This window comes from Anomaloglossus baeobatrachus, chromosome 3 (genome assembly GCF_048569485.1).
Source record: "Anomaloglossus baeobatrachus isolate aAnoBae1 chromosome 3, aAnoBae1.hap1, whole genome shotgun sequence".
NCBI lineage: Eukaryota > Metazoa > Chordata > Amphibia > Anura > Aromobatidae > Anomaloglossus > Anomaloglossus baeobatrachus.
The window spans coordinates 229,520,753-229,543,815 of NC_134355.1; the positions used below are offsets into that span (position 1 = coordinate 229,520,753).

Here is a 23,063-nt window from a genome sequence, read left to right on the forward strand (position 1 = left end):
AAATTTATTATTATGTAATGGGCCTAAATTAATTTTGCAATAGATTGGGGAGTGGTCCGATATTGTTCTTGGTTTTATTTCAACTTGTGTGAATTTTGAAATCGTCAAAGAATTAGTCAGAATAAGATCAATTCTGGAGTAAGTATGGTAGATATCTGAGTAATATGAGTATTCCCGAGATGAGGTATTCATACATCTAAATGTGTCCAGGAGTTCTTGTCTTTGAATCCAGTATTTTAGGGTATGTCTATTTTGTCTATGTGTAGCCGTTGAATCAAGACTTGCGTCGGGCACTAGATTAAAATCTCCTAATATAATAAGATCGCCAACCTTAACTGTGTCTATTTTTTCACAAATCTTATCTAAGAATTTTATTTGTCCAAAATTGGGGGCATACAAGTTTACAATAGTACAGGGAGCATTATTTATCAAACAAGTCAGTATAAGATATCTGCCATTTTCATCCTTATGCTCCGACAGAAGTTTAAAAGTGACTGTATTTTTTATTAAAGTGATAACACCCGCTATTTTCCGTTCGTTTAAAGAATAGAAAGAATGTGTGAATTTTTTTTTTTCAAATTTTGGATGGCCTACCTTAGCCAGTTTGGTCTCTTGAAGGCATACGATATCAGCTTCAGAGGTCATTATGTCCTTCCAGATCTGGAATCTACGTTGAGGCGAATTCAGTCCTCTGACATTATAGGACAATAGTTTGATAGTCATTACAATAGTAGCAAGCAATGAAGAAAGGAAAAAAAAAAAAAGGAAGAAATAGGAAAAGAAGAAAATAAAGGGGAATGTAGTTTGAAGTAGAGGAGGGTGATGAACAAAGTAAAATTACTATAAAACTACTAAGACTTATCTTATTAATCTTATTAATTTTTAACCATAAAACTTAGCAATAAAAGCAAAGTGTAATATATGTATATAATTGTTCTATATATTAAAGACTAACAAACAATATATATTATGACAAAAAAAAAAAAAAAAAAAAAAAAAAACAACACGGAACTGGTTCTCCTAGAGGCTACAGTTCCCAAAAAAAGGAGGGAAGCCTGTCAGCTCTCTGTCTTGGAGGCAAAAAGTCTGTGGAAAAAAAAGAGAAGGCCAAGAGTTTAAAATGAAAGGAGGCCTTCTTGTGTAATTGAAGATCTTGGGGGTCACTCTCCTTTAAAGGAAGAAAAATTTGGGTTATAAACCGAAAGAAGTCCAGCGATGCATCAAATCTTGCTTAATGGAGAAGTGATGAGATTGCCAATGTTTGGAGTATATTCAACCCTTCTATCATGACGATTCTAATAGAAAGATCAATAGTAAGTAATAACGATGAAACCAATCCATTTGTAATTTGGTATTTGTAATCCTTTTGTAAAGAATGCATAAGGTGACTGTCATAGAAGATCCTATACTGTAAGATTATGACTATGAAGACTGGAATTGAATAGGTTAAGCGAGGAATGATATACAAGGCCTTAAGCAAGCGCTTCCCTGAAAAGAGTAGATTGGTTCAAGACTTGTGATCCGGTTTTGTATATAATTAAAACTTTGTCGACACAGTGAGTGAAAAGAAATAGTTGAAAAAGCCCAAACAAAGTTGAGATGTTCAGAGTTCATTATTTATTTGTAGTATTTTGGGTTAGTCTCGGGTTGTTATTTTTGTTTAGAGCAGAGATGAAACGGAGTCCCTCTTCCGGTGTTGCAAGAGAAGTAAATTTGCCATTACTCCAAACAAGTAGACGGGTTGGAAAACCCCAACGATAGTGGATCCCCCACTCTTGAAGCCGTTTTGTTGTTGCTGCAAAAGATTTCCTTGTTTCAACAGTTTCCTTAGATAAGTCAATAAATACTTTAATCTGTTCATATGGGTTTGGTAAGATTTTATTGCTCCTCATATACTTTAGTAAAAGTTCTTTGGTGCGGAAAAAATGAAATTTTAATATCACATCTCGTGGGATCTCCATTGGTAAAGAACGTGGTTTCGGTAAACGATGTATCCTGTCTATTGTTAACTCAAGATCCGTAATGGAAGGCAAAACTTTGATGAAAATGTTTTTGACGTATCTTTCAAGTTCATTATTAGAGATAGCTTCAGGAATACCTCGCATTTTTATATTGTTTCTGCGGTTCCTGTCTTCCAGATCTGCCAACTTATTTTTGAGAGTGGTAATCTGATTTTGACAGTGCTGTTGGTCTCTAGAAAGGGAGGTTGTTTTATCCTCTACTTCCTGGATCCTCGTTTCATTGGACTCCATTTTTTTATTTAGGGAGTTGAAATTATCTTCAATTCTTTTAGTTTGTCTCTCAAAAGCTTCGTTAATGTTAATATTAATACTTTTAACAAGGTTGCTCAAAAAAGATTCGAGGTCAGATTTGTCTTTTGTTGCCCATTTGTCTGGTATGTTAAAGATTTTTGGTTCAATGGGTGACAGGTCTGCAGGATTATAATCAAGTCTTGGTCTATGTTTGTCCGGGCTGAGAAGTTCTGAGTCATTGCTACCAGTCGAAGATGGACTTAATGGATTAGGACGCAATTTTCCTATATGATCCGTTTGATCAATTTCTTTCCGTTTATTAGATCCAAGACTTGTCTCCATATCAGTGATAGTCTGTGAGTCATCTTGACTTTGTATAAGAGGGCTTAGTGTGGCCAAATTGTCATGAAGTGACCTCTTACTATTAGTAGAGACCATATCGTTATTAGACGTGGGGTATTTTTGGTGGTATAATACCGTTCTTTCTTTAGTGGATGAAACATTTTCCTCTTTCATTCCTTGTGTTTTGGTTTTATTTGTATTTAAATGAGGTTGTGCATTCTTGGCATTTGGATTTGTGATTTTAGATCTAGCTCCTTTTTCCATTGTTGAAGAAGACTATTCAGATATTGTACCTTTAAGAGATTTTACTATAGTTGAGAAACCAAGAAAAAGAGGAACTTTATTAGAATAGTGTGATGTAAACACTGTTTTTTTCCTGTAGGGTTAATGTTAATCACTCTATGAAAAATTCCAGAACTCTAAAGAGTGAGTTGCAGAGCTGTGTGGGCGTGGCTTCAAGCTCAGCTTTATCAGAAGCTCCTGGAATACGATCATTACAGATACGTCTCTCCTAGGTTTCACTTGATCTACAAAACCTATCAGATCTTTGTACCTCTGGGACTGGTTTTCCAAGAAAACCACTTGCAGGAAAGTATAGAGTTTTATTATTGCTTTGTACCACAGTATTTTTGTAGAGCACAAAGTTATGAAGTTCCAGCCAATTAAGAGGAATTATTGTTAATCACTCAGAGAACACAATAGAATATTGAAGACCTGTTTGTAAAGCAGCAGTTAATAATGTATTTTAATTAATCACTACAAGGGGATAATATTTGCGTTTCACTGTAAGGGGTTAATTTTGAATCACTAAGCTTTGAAGGATTGTGACCACCTCACTCTCTCCCCCCTTCGCTTCTGTAAGATAAGGATTCCGTGCCACCTTATAAAGCAACAAAAGTAAAAGAGAGATATGATAAGCTTTCCAGCAGGTAAAGGACTAAAGTTTTATGTTATAGTAATGACTCGCCCACCCCAGGGCTATGGGACACCCGGTGCCGGGCCGGACTAGTCCGGTGGTAGTCAGTGGTGGCTGGGCCCGGCTCCGTGGCCCTGGTGGGTGTCAGTTGAATATGTGGCTGATGAGTTGAAGTTAATGTTCGTGACGCCACCTGTGGTATGCGGCTATTAAGCCGCCGCTGCTATGGGAGAACTCCGGGGGGATGTTATGGCAGCTATGATGTTACTGCTCCCCACAGGTGGAGCGATGCCCCGGGATACAGTTGGTGCCCGTGAAAGTCTATGGTGTTGTGTGGCTAACACGGTGCAGGGCCGACAGGCGAGGAAAGAACCAGGCACAAACAACAGTCTCTTTACCTTCTCCTCTTTTACTCTGGGAACAGTCCAGTCCTGGGAGACCGTTACAGGTGGTGATGGGGATCCGGTCGGCCTGGAAGTACTTGGGATGATCTTTCTGGCCAGCTGAGTATGAGGCCTACTCCTGTACTTTGCTTTGTGATGATAGGACCCTGCTTCTCTGAATCCAGCAATGGCCCTCTTTGCTGCTGGGACCGATGGCACATCCCTTCTTTCTGTAGGTGGCTGCGCAGACCCTCTCTCTGGTGCTTCTCCGCTGGAGTCCACACCGGGCCCTGATGCTGCAGCTGTACCTTGGATGTTTCTGGGCCAGGGGCTTGCAGCTCTCCTGCCCTTCGGACTCGGCTACCAGGGACGGATTTTATACCCTGGCAACCACAGACTCCGATGTCTGAGTCTCTCTGCTGCCTCTCAGCTATTCCTGCTTCTCTGGGCCAAGCTGCTCCAGCTCTAGGCCCCAGATTCACAGGACAGCTCACTCTGCGTCTGTTCACTTTCACTACTCCCTTCAGACTGACTCCACTTCCTCCCTCTGGTCAGGTAGAGGAAGGCTCCCTGGAATTCCAGGTTCAGAGCTCCCCCTGCTGGCCGGAGGGAGAACTGTGTTGGGTGTTAAACCTGCTGGCCAATGGATCTCCCAATTACCTCCAGGCTCAGCATTACCCCTTTGAGAGGGCAATGCTGTTGTGGCGACCAGGTCCTAGGGCGCCACACTCCCCCTTAGTTAAATTCAGTACTCCCGGACTGTGGAAACAAAACATAACATGTCATACATTTCATCCCAATATGGGAGGCACATTCTCTTTAACGTTACAAATTCAAACAGTACTATAAGAGTCCAGTGTGGCTCCCTGCCGGGTGTCCATTACACTGCTCCATGGGGGACCCGCCGCGATAAAACCCCCAACGTAGGCTCTGGGCGTGCGTCAGAGCATTGATGACCCCACTCTATGCACGCCGGACGGGTTTTTCTTCAGGGGTGTTGAGCACACTGGTGCTAACTATAAACAATTTAGGTGTTGGCCACCCATAGTCCAGTGGCCCAATTGTCCAATTTCGCAATCACAAAAAAAAACATTTTGTACACGACATTACAGACTTTTCACATAACTATTTACATTCTAATAAATACTCTTTCTTTATATAGTTGATTCCCTATACCTTAGAGGGGGTTGTCCCCGAGTGCTGCGTTGAGACCTGCGTAGCTCTGGTGTTTGTCCCTGACTACTTAGTGTGTCTCCTATCTCAGCACTACCGGTAGGCCTAACCCCAATAGGTATGCATGATGATTGCCTATGTGGTCTAGGAGTCGCCAAGGGTATGACAGGTTCACCACTGACAGGGGGTTGATCCTCCTGTTCCACTGCTGGCGTGTCACCGCGTGTCGGGGCGGACGGTTCTTTGGGTGGATCCGGAACCTGTTCTGTTTCTGGCTCGACCAACTGTGGGAACGTCAGGACCGGTACCACTACGGCACCATTTATGCGGGTCCAAGTCTTGGGGAATTTGCCGAGGATCGTTTGTATCATCTCTTCCCCTTCTTCTCGAACTTCCTCCACTTCCCTTTGAACTTTGCACCGCTCAGGGCACGTCTTCAGGCGGTCTCTGGATATTGCTTGACAAGTCTTGCCTTCGTCCTTGCTTATGAGGCACACCTTACTGTTGTCAAAGTTGGAGGGGATAATGGTGTAGGGCTCGTTCTCCCACTGATCATCCAATTTATGCGTCCTCCGCTTCTTCTTGAGGACTTGTTCTCCAGGTGCTAAGGGAGTTGCTGGGGCCGTTTGATTGTACTGCTGCTCTTGTCTTGTTCTGGCTTGAGACAGGCTCCTCTCTACGCATTCCTGGACCTTACGGTACTGCTGCTGCCGTTCTGTATCCCAATCCTCTATTTCTTGAACCGCCTCAGGCGACACAGTCCCCATCTCAAAGTCTACAGGCAACCTGCCAGGTCTGGCTCGCATCAGGTAAGCGGGGCTGCAGTTGGTCGAATTTACTGGGATATGGTTGTACAGGTCGACCAGATCTGGCAGCTTCTCTGGCCATTGGTTCCTTTCTTCCAGAGGTAGAGTCTTCAGCATATCAATAACCACATGGTTCATTTTCTCGCACAGTCCATTGGTTTGGGGGTGGTACGGTGTTGTTCTGATTTTCTTACAACCGTACATGTTACAAAACTCTTGGAACACCTCCGCCTCGAACGCAGGGCCTTGATCGGTCAGTACCCTTTCCGGATAACCGTGAGGCCGGCAAAAGGATGCCTGGAACGCTTTAGCTGCTGTTCTGGCTGTCTGGTCCTTCACAGGCACTACTACCAGGAAACGAGAGTAATGGTCCACAATTGTGAGGGCGTACACATAGCCTGACCGGCTTGGTGTTAACTTCACGTGGTCCAGGGCCACCAACTCCAGGGGCTGCTTCGTAACAATTGGCTGTAGGGGAGACCTTTGGCTGGCATCATCCTTCCGCCTCAGGTTACACGGGCCACAGTCTCGGCACCACTTCTCGATCACCTTTCTCATGTGCACCCAATAGAACCGATCACGGAGTAGGGCCTCCAACTTCTTCCACCCAAAGTGGCCTGCGTTATCATGATAAGCTGCTAGGACCATTGGAGCATCCCTCTGCGGAACCACGATCTGCCAGACAAGTTCATTTGTTCGCCAGTTGACGTGTCTCTTGCAGAGCTTGCCTTGGTAGGTGAACAGTCGTCCCCTCTCTTTCCACAACTGCTGGGCTTCTTCTGGAGCATCTGGACCAAGATGAGTCTCAGCTTGTGCTAGCTTTTCTTTGACCAATCGCACCGCCGGGTCACCGTTCTGTGTCTCTTCCCAATTATGGTGGAGTAATGGGTTAACCGGGACCTCGTGTTGGCTCGAGCGCTTCACTCCCACAGCATGCTCACACTGGGAAACGCCCTGATGATGGAAAGCCGGTAACTCTATCTCTTCGAGTTCATCCAGGTCTTCTCCAGATTCGGGTAAGTGAGGCATTCTGGACAGCGCATCAGCATTGTTATTCTTCTTGCCAGCCCGGTACTTGATGGTAAAGTCAAAGTTAGACAGCCGGGCCATCCATCGCTGTTCCAACGCCCCTAACTTGGCTGTTGCCAGGTGTGTCAACGGATTGTTGTCCGTGAAGATGGTGAACTTGGCCGACGCCAGATAGTGTTTGAAGCGTTCAGTCACTGCCCAAACAATAGCGAGGAACTCCAGCTTGAAGGAACTGTAATTTTCTGGATTCCTTTCTGTGGGCCGAAGCTTCCTACTGGCGTACGCTATCACCTTCTCCCTGCCTCCCTGCACCTGGGACAAAACGGCTCCCAGGCCCACGTTGCTGGCGTCTGTATACAGTACAAACGGCTGGCTGTAGTCAGGGTAGGCCAGAATTTCTTCTCCCGTGAGAGCCCCTTTCAGCTGGACAAAGGAGGTTTCTAGTTGGCTGCTCCATTCAAATGGAGGGCTCTGCTTCTTAGCCTGCTTTGGTTGGCCCACCAGGAGATCTTGAAGGGGCGCTGCTATCTTGGTGAAACCATCAATGAACCTTCGGTAGTAGCCCACCAGCCCAAGGAACTGCCGCACCTCCTTTACCGTGGTGGGTCTTGGCCAGTCCTTGATTACGGTGACTTTCTCCGGATCAGGTGCCACACCTTCTGCGCTGACCACATGACCCAGGTACTGTACCTTTGGCTTCAAGAGGTGACATTTGGACGGCTTGATCTTCAGGCCATATTTTGACAAAGACTCGAACACTTCTGCTAAGTGCTTCAGGTGGTCTTCATAAGTCTTGGAGTAGACTATGACGTCATCCAGGTACAACAGCACGGTTTCGAAGTTGTGGTGGCCCAAGCAGCACTCCATCAACCGTTGGAATGTCCCTGGGGCGTTGCAGAGCCCGAATGGCATGCAGTTGAACTCGCAGAGGCCCATCGGCGTCGTGAATGCAGTCTTCTCCTTGTCCGCCTCTGCCACGGGAACCTGCCAATACCCACTGGTGAGATCCAAGGTGGAGAAATAGTTAGCTGACTTTAAAGCTGTTAGTGACTCCTCTATTCTGGGTAGGGGATAAGCATCTTTATGTGTAATGCGGTTAATTTGCCTGTAATCTACACACATTCTCATTGTACCATCCTTTTTCTTTACGAGCACTAGTGGAGCTGCCCAGGGGCTACAACTATCTCTGATAACCCCAGCCTCCTTCATTTCCCGTAACATTTCTTTGGCACGCTGATACTGTGCGGGGGGTACAGGGCGGTATCTCTCTTTAACGGGGGGATGATCACCCGTGGGGATTTGATGTTTAACCCCTTTCACCTGCCCAAAATCTAGGGGGTGTTTGCTGAAGACCCGCTCGTACTCCTGTACCACCCGGTAAACCCCATTCTTTTGGTGTGAGGGGGTGGAGTCGGTGCCCACATGTAAGTTTTGGCACCAGTCTTCCAGCTGCCCCTTGGAGCCCTTGTCTTCCGCCTGGTCGGACGGGATCAAGGGTTCCACTGCTTTGATGGTGTTGTTGCTGACAGTGTACAGTTTTGCTACAGTGGCGTACCGGGGCAATTTGGCTTCCTCCTCCCCACAATTCAGGACACGGATGGGCACTCTCCCCTTGCGGACGTCTGCTACCCCTCTGGCTATCAGGACTCCAGGCCTACTGTCTGAATACACCGGTTCTACCAAGGCATGGTAATCCTGACCCTTGAGGCCTATTGCTGCCCGACACCATATCAACATTTCACTTCTTGGGGGTATTGCAATGGGTAGGGGGTCACTTACCCTCACACTGCCAATTTCTCCTCCGGCCAGCTCCACCTGCTGCCTCCTCATCAGGGCTCTGATCTCCCTCTGTAGGGCACGCTGCTGCCCGGAGCTGGCAGTTTCAGACGCCTGCTGCAACAAAATTATCACTTCGGCAATACAATTTTCTATCACATTTGTACCAATGGTTACCAGCGGGTCAGATTCTTTGCGATCAATATCTACAATTATCATCCCCTGACATGGCAATTCCACCCGCCCCACTTTAATGGTTACTTCTTTATACCCAATTTGAGGTAAGGGCTGACCATTACTGGCCACAATTGTTAAATCATCATCTGGGCCATGGTCAATGTCTGAATCAGCCCAATATCTTTTGTACAGTTTATAGGGGATGGTCGTTACCTGGGACCCAGTATCCAGGAGGGCATTCAAAGGGATCCCATCCAGCACAACAGGAAGGACCGGTCGTCCTCCCACATACTTGCTGCGGCTGGGGGTTGAGCCGGGCTTCCTTACACCTGGGGGTCGGCTCCTGGCCCCAGGCTCGGCCCATTTAAAGGACAGTATCGTGCAATGTGGCCCGCCTGGCTGCAGCGGCGGCAGATCGGTTGTCCCGTTGAATCATACCGGTCTGTGTCTCTGCCTCGGGTCGGCGGAACCCTCCTCTGTCGCATCCATGGGACGTCATCTGGGCTGGAGGCCAACTCGATTTTTGCAGGCGATGGGGTCACTTGTAGGGACTGCACGATCTTGGCAAGGGCAGCTACAGTCTTGGTCAGCTCCTGGAACTGCTGTCTGAGCTCTGCAGTGGGATCCTTATCCAGGGACTGCGCCTCAGCCCCTGCAGTGGCTCGTGTTGCAGGCACCACCCCGGGGTACGTGATAGCAAGAGGCCGGAGGGGCACTGGGTCATTCGGTGTAGATTCTCTCAGTACCCGGATGGCCTGGTCCTTAAACTTTGCAAAGTCCAGAGCAGGGTTCTGCAGGACCATGATACGCAGCTGGGTCCTGTGGGCATCTGACAGGAGCCCCTCTATGAACTGCTCAGTTAGGAGTTTGTGTTCTTCACGTACACTCTCTGGGTCCACTTGTTTAACCGCTTTCAGGGCCTCCTGCAGGTTTAAGGCATAGTCCCTTATGCTGTCTGTGGGCCGCTGCTTGCACCCAAAGAATCTCATCTTTATCTCTGCTGCGGTGCGGGTGTCAAAAGTACTCTTTAGCTTGGCCAGTATCTGGGTTACTGTCCCTTTATCTGTATCAGGCCAGGACTTCACTTCACGCTGGGCTGCGCCGGCTAGCTGTCCCATTAATATGCCCACCTTCTGGCTCTCAGTCAGCGGATACACCCGGAATAAGCTGTGCAGGCTTTCTCTGAAGTCGCTCAAGGTATGGGACTCCCCGGAATACTGCGGCAGCCATTCTGCGCCCGGTATGTACGGCATGGTGATCGGCATTACCGGCGCTACAGCGGGGGATGGGGCGACGGCGACAGGGATCGCTTCGGCGGGCGCTGCGGCGTCTCGGGCTATGGCAGCCACCTGCCCTCCCTCTGCGTCGGACATCTTCCTCCCCCTTAGTGAACCTTACCAGGCTCCGTTCACTTTTCAAATTTCCTTCCGGGTCGCGCGGGGTTAACAGCGCTCTGCTCTGATGGCGCGCTCCCTTCGCGCTCTTTGTCAGGCACGCCCCCCTTCTTCCTGCGCTCAGTGAGGATAATGGCGGCGGCAGTTTTCAAACAGTGAAACACGCAGTAATACAGTCTTTAAAGCGCAATTATTCAGGCGCACAGTACCCGGTGGAACCGGGCACGAAATCCTGTTCGTGACGCCAAAAGTTGACTCGCCCACCCCAGGGCTATGGGACACCCGGTGCCGGGCCGGACTAGTCCGGTGGTAGTCAGTGGTGGCTGGGCCCGGCTCCGTGGCCCTGGTGGGTGTCAGTTGAATATGTGGCTGATGAGTTGAAGTTAATGTTCGTGACGCCACCTGTGGTATGCGGCTATTAAGCCGCCGCTGCTATGGGAGAACTCCGGGGGGATGTTATGGCAGCTATGATGTTACTGCTCCCCACAGGTGGAGCGATGCCCCGGGATACAGTTGGTGCCCGTGAAAGTCTATGGTGTTGTGTGGCTAACACGGTGCAGGGCCGACAGGCGAGGAAAGAACCAGGCACAAACAACAGTCTCTTTACCTTCTCCTCTTTTACTCTGGGAACAGTCCAGTCCTGGGAGACCGTTACAGGTGGTGATGGGGATCCGGTCGGCCTGGAAGTACTTGGGATGATCTTTCTGGCCAGCTGAGTATGAGGCCTACTCCTGTACTTTGCTTTGTGATGATAGGACCCTGCTTCTCTGAATCCAGCAATGGCCCTCTTTGCTGCTGGGACCGATGGCACGTCCCTTCTTTCTGTAGGTGGCTGCGCAGACCCTCTCTCTGGTGCTTCTCCGCTGGAGTCCACACCGGGCCCTGATGCTGCAGCTGTACCTTGGATGTTTCTGGGCCAGGGGCTTGCAGCTCTCCTGCCCTTCGGACTCGGCTACCAGGGACGGATTTTATACCCTGGCAACCACAGACTCCGATGTCTGAGTCTCTCTGCTGCCTCTCAGCTATTCCTGCTTCTCTGGGCCAAGCTGCTCCAGCTCTAGGCCCCAGATTCACAGGACAGCTCACTCTGCGTCTGTTCACTTTCACTACTCCCTTCAGACTGACTCCACTTCCTCCCTCTGGTCAGGTAGAGGAAGGCTCCCTGGAATTCCAGGTTCAGAGCTCCCCCTGCTGGCCGGAGGGAGAACTGTGTTGGGTGTTAAACCTGCTGGCCAATGGATCTCCCAATTACCTCCAGGCTCAGCATTACCCCTTTGAGAGGGCAATGCTGTTGTGGCGACCAGGTCCTAGGGCGCCACAGTAAGGCATAGACTGGTTAAAGAGTCCTGTTTGTCCGAGCTAACAGAACTAGGAGAGGCGTGAGTGGGTTGCTATGACAACCCCAGCACGTCTATTCTAATCTCTCCTTCTACTAGGGAGATTGTGTGCAAAGGGAGAGAGGGAAGCCCTGCATACAGGTCTATTACAACTACAGAGGATTATTTCTTTTCTATTCCCTCCCCCAACAACTATTGTGTGTATATGCCTTTATTAACACCAACTACTGATACCAGAGTAGACGCAGGAGAGTCAAGATTAGGAGAGTTTACTTTAAAGTTTAGCTAACCTGTATGCAATCTTAATTACGCAAATAGCGTAGTGGGACCGGAAAACGGCAGGAAAGTTTACGTACTTTTAGTGTGTGAATAGGAATTGTCTAAACTCTTGCTGCAAATAATCTGTGATACCGGAGACTGCTCTCACAGTGCAAGGGGACATATGGGAACCAGATATCTTATTTCAGTCACCACAAAGGGGGATTTCTTATGTTAAGCACTACTTGCTAAAAATGATTTTCTATGCACTTGGTCCAAGCCTTAGAATAGATCACTACGTGGACTGCCGCTAGCAACCAAAGGATTTCTTCAGGTTTAATATAGTCTGATGGGGGATCAAACTTAGTAATTTTGTTTATTTGATCTTTAATATAGCGTTGAATAGTTCACCACAGTCCTGAGCAATGCAACTTCAACTGTCACTATCGACCTTGAATTTTAAATGGCAGCTGCGTGCACTGTGGCTCGAGACAGGGATGGCGTCTTTAATAATTAAAATAGCAGTAAAAGTTTCGTAGTATGTGAGTTACTACTGTATTTTGTCTTCAGCAGAGGGAGGAGGAGCCCATTTGATAGACAGACTTGTGGGTGGTCTTCACAGTGTCTAGGTCACAATCTCAGACCTGGAGAGCAGCAGTAGCTGTGGTAACTGCCGGTAATGGCGCCTTTGAAGTTTCTTAACGAGGGTGATTAACTCTATTGTGTCAGTTCTTACTGGGTCAGAAGATCCCAAAATACATATCAATTTAGGGTACCTTCACACTTAGCGATGCAGCAGCGATCCGACCAGCGATCTGACCTGGTCAGGATCGCTGCTGCATCGCTACATGGTCGCTGGTGAGCTGTCAAACAGGCAGATCTCACCAGCGACCAGTGACCAGCCCCCAGCCAGCAGCGACGTGCAAGCGACGTTGCGCTTGCACGGAGCCGCCGTCTGGAAGCTGCGGAGACTGGTAACTAAGGTAAACATCGGGTATGGTTACCCGATGTTTACATTAGTTACCAGTGTGAGCAGGGAGCAGGGAGCCGCGCACACTAAGCGCTGGCTCCTTGCTCTCCTAGCTACAGTACACATCGGGTTAATTAACCCGATGTGTAATGCAGCTACATGTGCAGAGAGCAGGGAGCCGCGCACACTGAGCGCTGGCTCCTTGCTCTCCTAGCTGCTGTACACATCGGGTTAATTAACCCGATGTGTACAGCAGCTACATGTGCAGAGAGCCGGAGCCGGCAGCACAGGCAGCGTGAGAGCTGCTGGTAACTAAGGTAAATATCGGGTAACCACCTTGGTTACCCGATGTTTATCTTGGATACAGCTTACCTCAGCTGTCAGATGCCGGCTCCTGCTCCCTGCTCGCTTCATTTGTCGCTCTCTTGCTGTCACACACAGCGATCTGTGTGTCACAGCAGGAGAGCGGCTTTGAAGAAAACGAACCAGGGCTGTGTGTAACGAGCAGCGATCTCGCAGCAGGGGCCAGATCGCTGCTCATTGTCACACACAGCGAGATCGCTAATGAGGTCACTGCTGCGTCACAAAAAGCGTGACTCAGCAGCGATCTCGGCAGCGAGCTCGCTGTGTGTGAAGCACCCCTTAGGTGTACACCACCGGGGGACAAGTCTTTAATAGGTAGGGATGACCTCGGCAGCAGAGGGAGGAGCTATGGATATTGCAGGGAAGCACTTACATGACACCACCGGCATTAGATATCAATAACTTCGGTATGCCTCCATCAAATCCTTCAGGAATGGTATTATTTTTCTCCTTAGGTAATCCCACATCTAGTAAAGTCACTTTAGTATAGACATTTTTACTCCAAGTTTAGTAAAAATTCTTGCTTTGGTAAATGCTGGCTAGACCACAGAGGAGTAACGTCCTACATCTCCAACGGTGCCCACGATCCCCTCTTGTCCAGCTTTTTTGTTTTCGCATGAGTATATGTCCTTGTCACTTTCCCATGTGTTTGTGTTGTGTTGTGAGTTGTTTGTCACCTTTTGGACACCTTTGAGGGTGTTTTCTAGGTGTTTTTATGTGTTTGTGATTGCCTCCCATTGTTTCCTATGGGGTTCGAGTGGTTCGCCGAACCGGTTCGCCGAATCGAACTCGAACGCGACCTCCGTTCGGTGAACCAAGCTCGAGCCGAACCGCGACCGGTTCGCTCATCTCTACTAAAGATGCAAGCTGCATAGAGAGTGTTAGCTTAACCCCTTCACCCATGGCTGATTTTCCATTTTTCTTTTGTTTGTTTTTTGCTCCCCTTTTTCCAAGAGCCATAACTTTTTTTATTTTTCTGTCAATCTTGCCATATGAGGGCTTGTTTTTTTCAGGGCAAGTTGTACTTTTAAATGAAACCATAAGTTTTACCATATAGTATACTGGAAAAAGGCAAACAAATTCCAAGTACGGGAAAATTGCAAAAAAAAGTGCGATTGCATGATTGTTTTTGAGATATTTTATTCACACTGTTCACTATATGGTAAAACGGATGTGTTGGTGTGATGACTCAGGTCGGTATGAGTTTGTAAACACCAAACATGTATAGCTTTACTTTTATCTAAGGGTCTAAAAAATATCAGAAGTTTGTCTAAAAAAAGTGGCGCACTTTTTGCGCCATTTTTCGCTACACGTACCATTCTTATTTTTGGGATCTATGGCTCAGTGACAGCTTATTTTTTGCATCTTGAGCTGACGTTTTTAATGGTACAATTTTTGCTCAGATGCTACGATTTTATCGCCTGTTATTGGATTTTGCACAAAATTTGCCGCAACCAAAAACCGTAATTTTGCCATTTGGAATTTTTTTGTTGCTATGCTGTTTACCGATCAGATTAATTGATTTTATATTTTGAATTTCTGAGCACGGCGATACCAAATATGTGTATATTTTTTATTTTTGTAACCCTTTCATTTTCAATGGGGGAAAAGGGGGGTGATTTAAACTCTTAGATTTATTTATTTTGAATTTTTTTATAACTTTTTTTTATTTTTACTAGTCCCCCTAGGGGACAATAAGGATAAGCAGTCTGATCGCTGATTCATTTCTGTCGATCACAGCTACACTGCTGTGATCACCAGAAATACTCACCTCCTGTCAGACGCAGCACTCGGCCAGGTGAATCAGGAAGTAAAGACAGCCGGGTGAGTAAAGATTTACCACGACCGGCATTTAAATGGCCCTGTCACATTTTGACAGTGCCATTTAAGAGGTTAACAGTTGCAAGTGGATCGCAGATTCAATCGTGCCTGCGAGGCACACATGTCAGCTGTACAAATAAGCTGACATGTGTGCCTCGCAGGTGTAATCATCCATATAGAAGAAGAATAAGACCGCACCAATGCTGATATCTTTTTCCGGAGATTCTTTTATTCCATATGCAAAGTTAAAAGGTGTGTAGCAGTCAGCGGGTGGAGGAGACCTGGATGCGGCCCCTCGCTGCGGACGACGGCCGTTTCACACCCAGGTGGACCCGTCGAAGCCTAATCACAGGCGAAACGGCCGTCGTCCGCAGCGAGGGGCCGCATCCAGGTCTCCTCCACCCGCTGACTGCTACACACCTTTTAACTTTGCATATGGAATAAAAGAATCTCCGGAAAAAGATATCAGCATTGGTGCGGTCTTATTCTTCTTCTATATGGATGATTGGAACTGACTGTTTCTATTTGGACCTGCACGCTGATCCGGTTTTCATCGAGACGACCGGTGCTGTATTTTCCTTCCCCACCAGTGAGCCCAGGTGTAACAAGCATAGACGGGTAGTGCAGGACTGCGCTCTCCTTTGGTGCCTCGCAGGTGTGCCTCCAACCGAAAGGAGGTTGGGTTGTGTTGTAGCCAGGGAAGGGTTGGGATAAGTTTTTCTTAGGTTGTTATTTAGTGGGATGGAGGGAGGAAAAGTTTACAGAACAAGTAGCATCGGAATAAGGTTTAACGACAATGAGATGAATGGTTAAAATTGAGAGGCCTTCCCTCTCAAAGGATGATGCTTTGATTATGTTTTCCCCTCTCCCTTTCTTTGTTTCTGTATCCTGGTTTACGAAAATTCAATAAAATTTAAGTTTAAAAAAAATCACCTCGTCAATTATCCAGAAAAATTATCTACTTCCTATTGAGGTGCTCTGTGTATACTTCCATTGCCAAGTGGCTGTTATTTGCACAAGATGTCTCCAGGATTGACACCAATCACTTGCCCAGTGCCAGTCTTGTATGCAGGGAATGTTCATGGATGCATTTACTACATGAAAGGTCAGAGTGGTGCACACATCCCTCTCTTCTCTGTGGAGTGGCCACAGCAGAGCAGACTGAAAGCTGTATGCGCCACTCCAGATCACACAGTGGATGCATGGAAAGTCATCCTGTGCAAACAGCAGAGCGCTGCCAATCATGAGAGGGGTAAGCTATTACTACACATAACAGTAAGGGGTGGTGCACACAGCCGCTTGGCCACCAAGTATTCACTAAGCAAAATAATGTGTATTTCCTAGATAATAGAGTTGATTTTAAAAGTCAAGGTGTGGTTTTTCTAGGATTTACATTGAATACAAGCCAGTATGCTAAGTTTAGTATGTAAATTAGGATTACAAACATGACAAGTGTTGAATTATATAATATACCCTTACATTAGTTTATTTATTGTATATACTAACATAAAGTAGCATATACTATATACAGTATAGAGGAAGACACAGACAGCAAAGATATAAAGTAGATGACGAGTATATGGGCCCCTTGCCTTCCAATCGATCATTAGAAGTGACCCATTTAATTAATGAAAATAACAGACATTGGGAAGCTCATTTAGAGGTGGTAATGCCCCTGTGCAGCTGTACAAATTGCATTTATGGTATATCTAATCCTGATTGCTATAGATCCTTATGATCAGACATTCCTTGTGGCCTTTGTCAAAGATCCAGTATTGTCTGACCATGAAAGTGTAGCGCCCCAGAGCCACACAGGGCACTACTAGGAACTGCATCCTCACCAGGATGCAGGGCCTACCCCCTGGGACCTGGAACACCAGTGCCAGCAACACCCACACACACCAAAATCCCAGTTTCCACTCCACACCAGGGGTAATTGGCTAGTTGGACACAAGGGGATGGCCACCTAGAGGGCAGAGCCAGACCAGAAGTACTAGACAGCCTGAAGGGAGGGGACAGAAGTGGCTGCACAAAGGGCTGTCATTTATGGGGAGGTCGACAAAGCCTGTCAGGCCACCATCCAGCAGCTGGCCCGGGAGCAACAGGAGCGTGCAACCAGAAGGAAGCAGGTGAAAGTCCGTGATCTGCAAGAGAAGCAGAGCCTGCGCCAATCCAGCTGGGGAGCCTGCGGGGTCCGGTACCAGGGTACTGTGGACAGATTCGACCAACAACAAGGTTGGGGCTTTATTAAGGAGCGGGGCTGGCACGCCTTAGACATCCAGAAAATCTGAGAACGGTCAGCCCCTGTTCCTCCCACTCCTTCTCCATTTCCAAGGTCATCTACGCTTTGGTAGCTGAACCAGGCTACCCCAGTTTTTGCTGTTGTTTTAAATAATGTTGAAAAATGCTGAAAAGTTACTTGATTGCCTAAATGTTTGAAAGTTAACATAAAAATGGACCACTGTTCCTTGGACTGGGAATGACCCGAACTCTCGCAGTGTACATATGTTGCACCAAGTGTGCCTCCCAGAGTAAACCTTGCCATCAGGACACTGATACTGCCACCAAGGAGAGGAAGATTGGAGGAAAGGCTGGGATAGAGCTGGCCCAGACCTGCTCCCCAAAGGGACCGGTGACCTGCCTCCTTAGCGGGTACTTGGTTCAGGACCTTTGGGTGGTGGGTTGATGGGGAGAATGCTAATGTAATGTTAAAAGTAAAGCCTCCCCTGTGCGGGAAGAAAGTGATATGTTTTTCAATGTTTAACACTAGAAGTCCCAGAGAGGGGTCATTTGACATTTCTACCATTGGAACCCTATGGAGCTCGAAATTCCTGGGACTTCTAGTGTTAATAAATCACTTTATTCTCTTTACAGTCCGAGGACGTGCTGTGTTTCACCAAGGGGGAATGTAGCGCTCCTGAGCCACTCAGGGCACTACTAGGAACTGCATCCTCACCAGGATGCAGTGCCTACCTCCTGGGACCAGACCAGAGGTAGTAGACAGCCTGGTGGGAGGGGACAGCAGTGAGAAGTTAGTGAGTGAAGGAGTAGAGAGAAGAGGTGCCTGAGAGCTGGGTCATGTAACGATGACCCAGGGGCACAGAAGAGTGGTCGCCAGGGCAGGTACACCAGAGTACCACTGGGACCAGAGCACCGACGTGGCACAGGGCCCTAGGTCAGACGCCAGTTTCATACAGTTTGGCAAATACCTGCACAGTGAGAGGACCTTCACGGACCTCACTGACCCAAAGATCCGGGGGCACCAGCAGTAAAGCAAGGATTAGGGTTCGGGACACAGACCATCCCTACAGGGTCCACCCTGCCCGCCGTACGGATAAGGAGACTGCCACAACAAGGGACAGTCGGACCCCAACCTGCTCCACGCTACGGGGACCCAACCACACTGAGGGTGAAGGGAACAGAGCAACCGAGTCATCAACTGGCACTGGAATTACAGGGTCCTGAACCAGCCATCCGAGGGTCAAGAGTGAGTAGAGACTGTTAATTACAACCCACGGTGTGGCCTCCCTTATTACTCCATCATACATCTCCCAAGCTCAGCCCTACCTGCAGAGGGCCTACCACCACAGCTGCCATTACCACCATCAGTAGAGATGATCAACTCAGCAGCGGCAGTTTCACCATATTAACCGCAACCTGCAGGTTGCATCACACAAATGACTTTCATCTCCCCTGTAAATACTCCCCATTAAAAAGCACCCAGGGCACGAGACCGGGCAACGGCCACCAAAGTGACATTCCCCAGTAATACACTGCCAGGGACCGAGTACCCCATTCCCTGGGCGACACTAAAGTAAATGTAACAGATTGCTGACATCTTCTTACATCATAAGAAAGATACAATTTACAGAGATCAGAGATTAATCTGATCCCTACTATTGAACAAGTGATGAATGAAAACATGATCAGTTCAAGATTACTACAGAAAACTCTTTATGAAAATACTTCTTCATATATGGTGGTACTTTACCTGAAGAGTCTGAAGTCCCATGTAAGCCGTATATAGAAGTAAGATTCCAAATGACAGAATAAGAATATTTTTGAGATGTGAACATTGCATTCTGTAACCTTTCTTTTTGCAGGATCCGATGTGTTGTCAGTCTTGGTAATGCTGTAAGTAACCATGAAGAGTTACTAAAATGTTGTAGATAAATTCATATAGCAAGCTTGTTTAGTGAGTTGGAATGACATGTATCCATAAGTGCACTCTTTTATTTTCTTGATGGTATTTAAACAATGATGTTCTTTGCTGTTTAAAATGTCTGTAAAGGAGTTGCCAACTTTAGGTTAACAGATTGTTAGTGGAGCTATTCTCACAGATCACACAGCCCTCCAGTCCATAAAATGGCTGTAAATGAAGGAGCATGTGACCAGACCAGTCTATCAGCCTTCTCCAATAGGTGGATTTCCTGATGAAGCAGTGGGGAGACACTTTGAAACGCGTAGAATAAAACCACCTTCATTTGACCTTCTTTGGATTTATGTCATATCTTCGGCAGCGCAGTGATAGCTCTACATTTCCTTTGTTCCTGATCTGCTTCCTCCAATAGGAAAACAGCTTTCCTATGTGAGGTGTTTTTCAATTGGAGAAGACTGATGGATATGTCTGGTCACTTGCTCATCCATCAACAGTCATCATATCCTCCACACATCTGTTAAAATAATAATGTAGGCAACGCCTTTAACTGAATCTACAGCCAACAATAGACAATTCAACACAGAGGTTACAGAAGATGGTAGACAAAATGGTGCAAGATTTTTAAAAACCCCAAATTGCAAAAAAAAATATTTTTAGTCAAAATTGCATACATATGAGTATGAAAAAAAAGTTATCCCCAAAGATAGACAACCAATTTCCATATTAATAAGTCTAAAGGCCCCAATATCTATATATATATATATATATATATATATATATATATATACAGTAATTGCCTTATTCTGTCTGTCTGTCTGCCTTGCTCCAAAATGAAGTCATTACAGTGACAACCGTCGCATTGGCCGGTCGGCTCAGCCACGCCCCCCGCACACATCACGCCCCCCCGCACACGCTTCCCGCTCGTCACACCCCCCGCAACCCTGCCAGCTCGGCCACGCCCCCACACACACTGCCCGCTCGGCCACACCCCCCACACACATTGCCCACTTGGCCACGCCCCCGCACACATTGCCCGCTCGGCCATGCCCCCTGCACACATTGCCCGCTCAGCCACGCCCCCCGCACACATTGCCCGCTCGACCATGCCCCCGCACACATTGCCCGCTTGGCCACACCCCCCGCACACATTGCCCGCTCAGCCACGCTCCCCACACTCATTGCCGGCTCGGCCACGCCCCCCGCACACATTGCCTGCTCGGCCACGCCCCCCGCACACATTGGGTACCTATACACCTCCCCCCAAGACTACTCCACCTATTATACTCCTCTCTCCCAGGAGTACTCCTCCTATTATACTTCTCTCCCCCCAGGACTACTCCTCCTATTATACTCCTCTCTCCCCAGGACTACTCCTCCTATTATACTCCTCTCTCCCCAGGACTACTTCTCCTATTTTACTCCTCTCTTCCCAGGACTACTCCTCCTCTTATACTCCTCTCTCCCCAGGACTACTTCTCTTATTATACTCCTCTCTCCCCAGGACTACTCCTATTATACTCCTCTCTCCACAGGACTACTCCTCCTATTATACTCCTCTCTCCCCAGGACTACTCCTCCTCCTACTCCTCCTCCTACTACTCCTACTCCTCCTCCTCTCTCCCCAGGACTCCTCCTCCTATTATACTCCTCTCCCCCCAGAACTAATCATCCTGTTATACTTCTCTCTCCCCAGGACTACTCCTCCTATTATACTCCTCCCCCCAGGACTACTCCTCCTATTATACTCCTCTCTCCTCAGGACTACTCCTCCTATTATACTCCTCTCTCCCCAGGGCTACTTCTCCTATTATACTCCTCTCTCCCCAGGACTACTCCTCCTATTATACTCCTCTCTCCCCAGGACTACTTCTCTTATTATACTCCTCTCTCCCCAGGACTACTCCTATTATACTCCTCTCTCCACAGGACTACTCCTCCTATTATACTCCTCTCTCCCCAGGACTACTCCTCTTCCTACTCCTCCTCCTACTACTCCTACTCCTCCTTCTCTCTCCCCAGGACTACTCCTCCTATTATACTCCTCCCCCCAGGACTACTCCTCCTATTATACTCCTCTCTCCTCAGGACTACTCCTCCTATTATACTCCTCTCTCCCCAGGGCTACTTCTCCTATTATACTCCTCTCTCCCCAGGACTACTCCTCCTATTATACTCCTCTCTCCCCAGGACTACTTCTCTTATACTCCTCTCTCCCCAGGACTACTCCTATTATACTCCTCTCTCCACAGGACTACTCCTCCTATTATACTCCTCTCTCCCCAGGACTACTCCTCCTATTATACTCCTCTCTCCCCAGGACTACTCCTCCTATTATACTCCTCTTATTATAGTCTCCCTAGCACGATGGGGGGTGCGCAGCATGGGGGGATTAAGCATGATGGGGGGGTGCGCAGCATGGGGGATGGAGCACGATGGGGGATGCACAGCATGGAGGATGGAGCACGATGGGGGGTGCGCAGCATGGGGGATGGAGCACGATGGGGGGTGCGCAGCATGGGGGATGGAGCACGATGGGGGTGTGCAGCATGGGGGATGGAGCACGATGGGGGGTGCGCAGCATGTGGGATGGAGCACGATGGAGGTGCACACCTCCCCCCAAAACACACACACACACCGCCACACACGCACCGCACCACACACCACATACACTGGGAACCACAAATACTGCCCTACACAGACACCCACACACACAGACAACGCCGCACACACACAACACCCAACACGTAAAACACCACGCATACACAAACACCACGGCACACACAGACAAATATAAACACACAGCGCGCAGAACACACACACTGCACAAAACATACCTCACCCCAAAACACACACATGCACCCCACACACATCCACACACAAACCGCGCAAACCACACAGCACCACACACACACACAACGCTGCAGACACACAGCGCTCCACAAACAGTGCAACACACAATGCAACACACAAACAACACCACTCTCACACACCCCTACACCCAGACAGCAACCAGAACATTTACAGCGCCCTACACAAACACTTGGCAACTACACACAACAACATCTATATATATACCAAAAATCATACATTAACTACACACTAAATTCTAGAATACCCGATGCAATAGAATCGGGCCACCACCTAGTACATTATATAAAACCCATGCTGATTTCAAGCCCATCTAATCTGTATGTGGGTCTTCTCATCCCCCCATAACAGATTTATTGAAAGGAAAATTGACAATCAGTATGCACAGAAATATATGAAATTATGCATTCTAAGAGGCCATAATGACTGAGAACAAATCATAATTTGGATTAATAAGCAAAAATATAAATTAAATGGGGTCAATATCTGTGATCTACATCTAATCCAAACCATGAATCTAGTACCACCAGAGCTATACTAAGACAGACATTTTCTGTGTGGATTTACCCTTACTTCTATCTCACTGGAAATTCCTTTGCCATAAGTTTTTCCTTCCAAGAGCAAAACACACTACAGTTCCAGTCAAAAGTTTGGACAAACTTGTTGATTCAGTAGTTTTCCATATTCTTATTGGAATGTGCACATTGTACATTCAGACTGAAGGCAGTAGAACTCTGAAGGAACCCATATGGATAAAAAAAAAAAGAACAGACGCATGGAATAAGTTACCATATGTGTTAAACCTTAGATTCGTCAAAGTATTCTCTCTTTTACTCTGATGACAGCTTAACACACTCTTTACATTCTCTCAAGCTACTTCATCAGGTAGTCACCTGGAATGGCTTTCAATGTATAGGGATGTCTTGTCAAGAATTCACTTGTGGAATCATCGACCTTCAGAAAGTATTAGCGACCATGAGGTGTGTTTTTTCATAGGCAGTGTTAGTACACAGTTCCATATAGTGCTGATCCATATTCT

General features: G+C 47.4%; 1 protein-coding gene across 1 annotated transcript in view; it reads right to left on the bottom strand.

Annotated features, from left to right (window-relative positions):
• UNC93A (unc-93 homolog A) overlaps nucleotides 1-19,078 on the bottom strand; it is a 509,693-nt gene extending 490,615 nt beyond the window's left edge. The window contains 1 exon segment of the mRNA XM_075338216.1: nucleotides 18,989-19,078. Within this exon segment, the coding sequence (XP_075194331.1) occupies nucleotides 18,989-19,078 (90 nt within the window).
• Nucleotides 19,079-23,063: the final 3,985 nt, after the last annotated feature.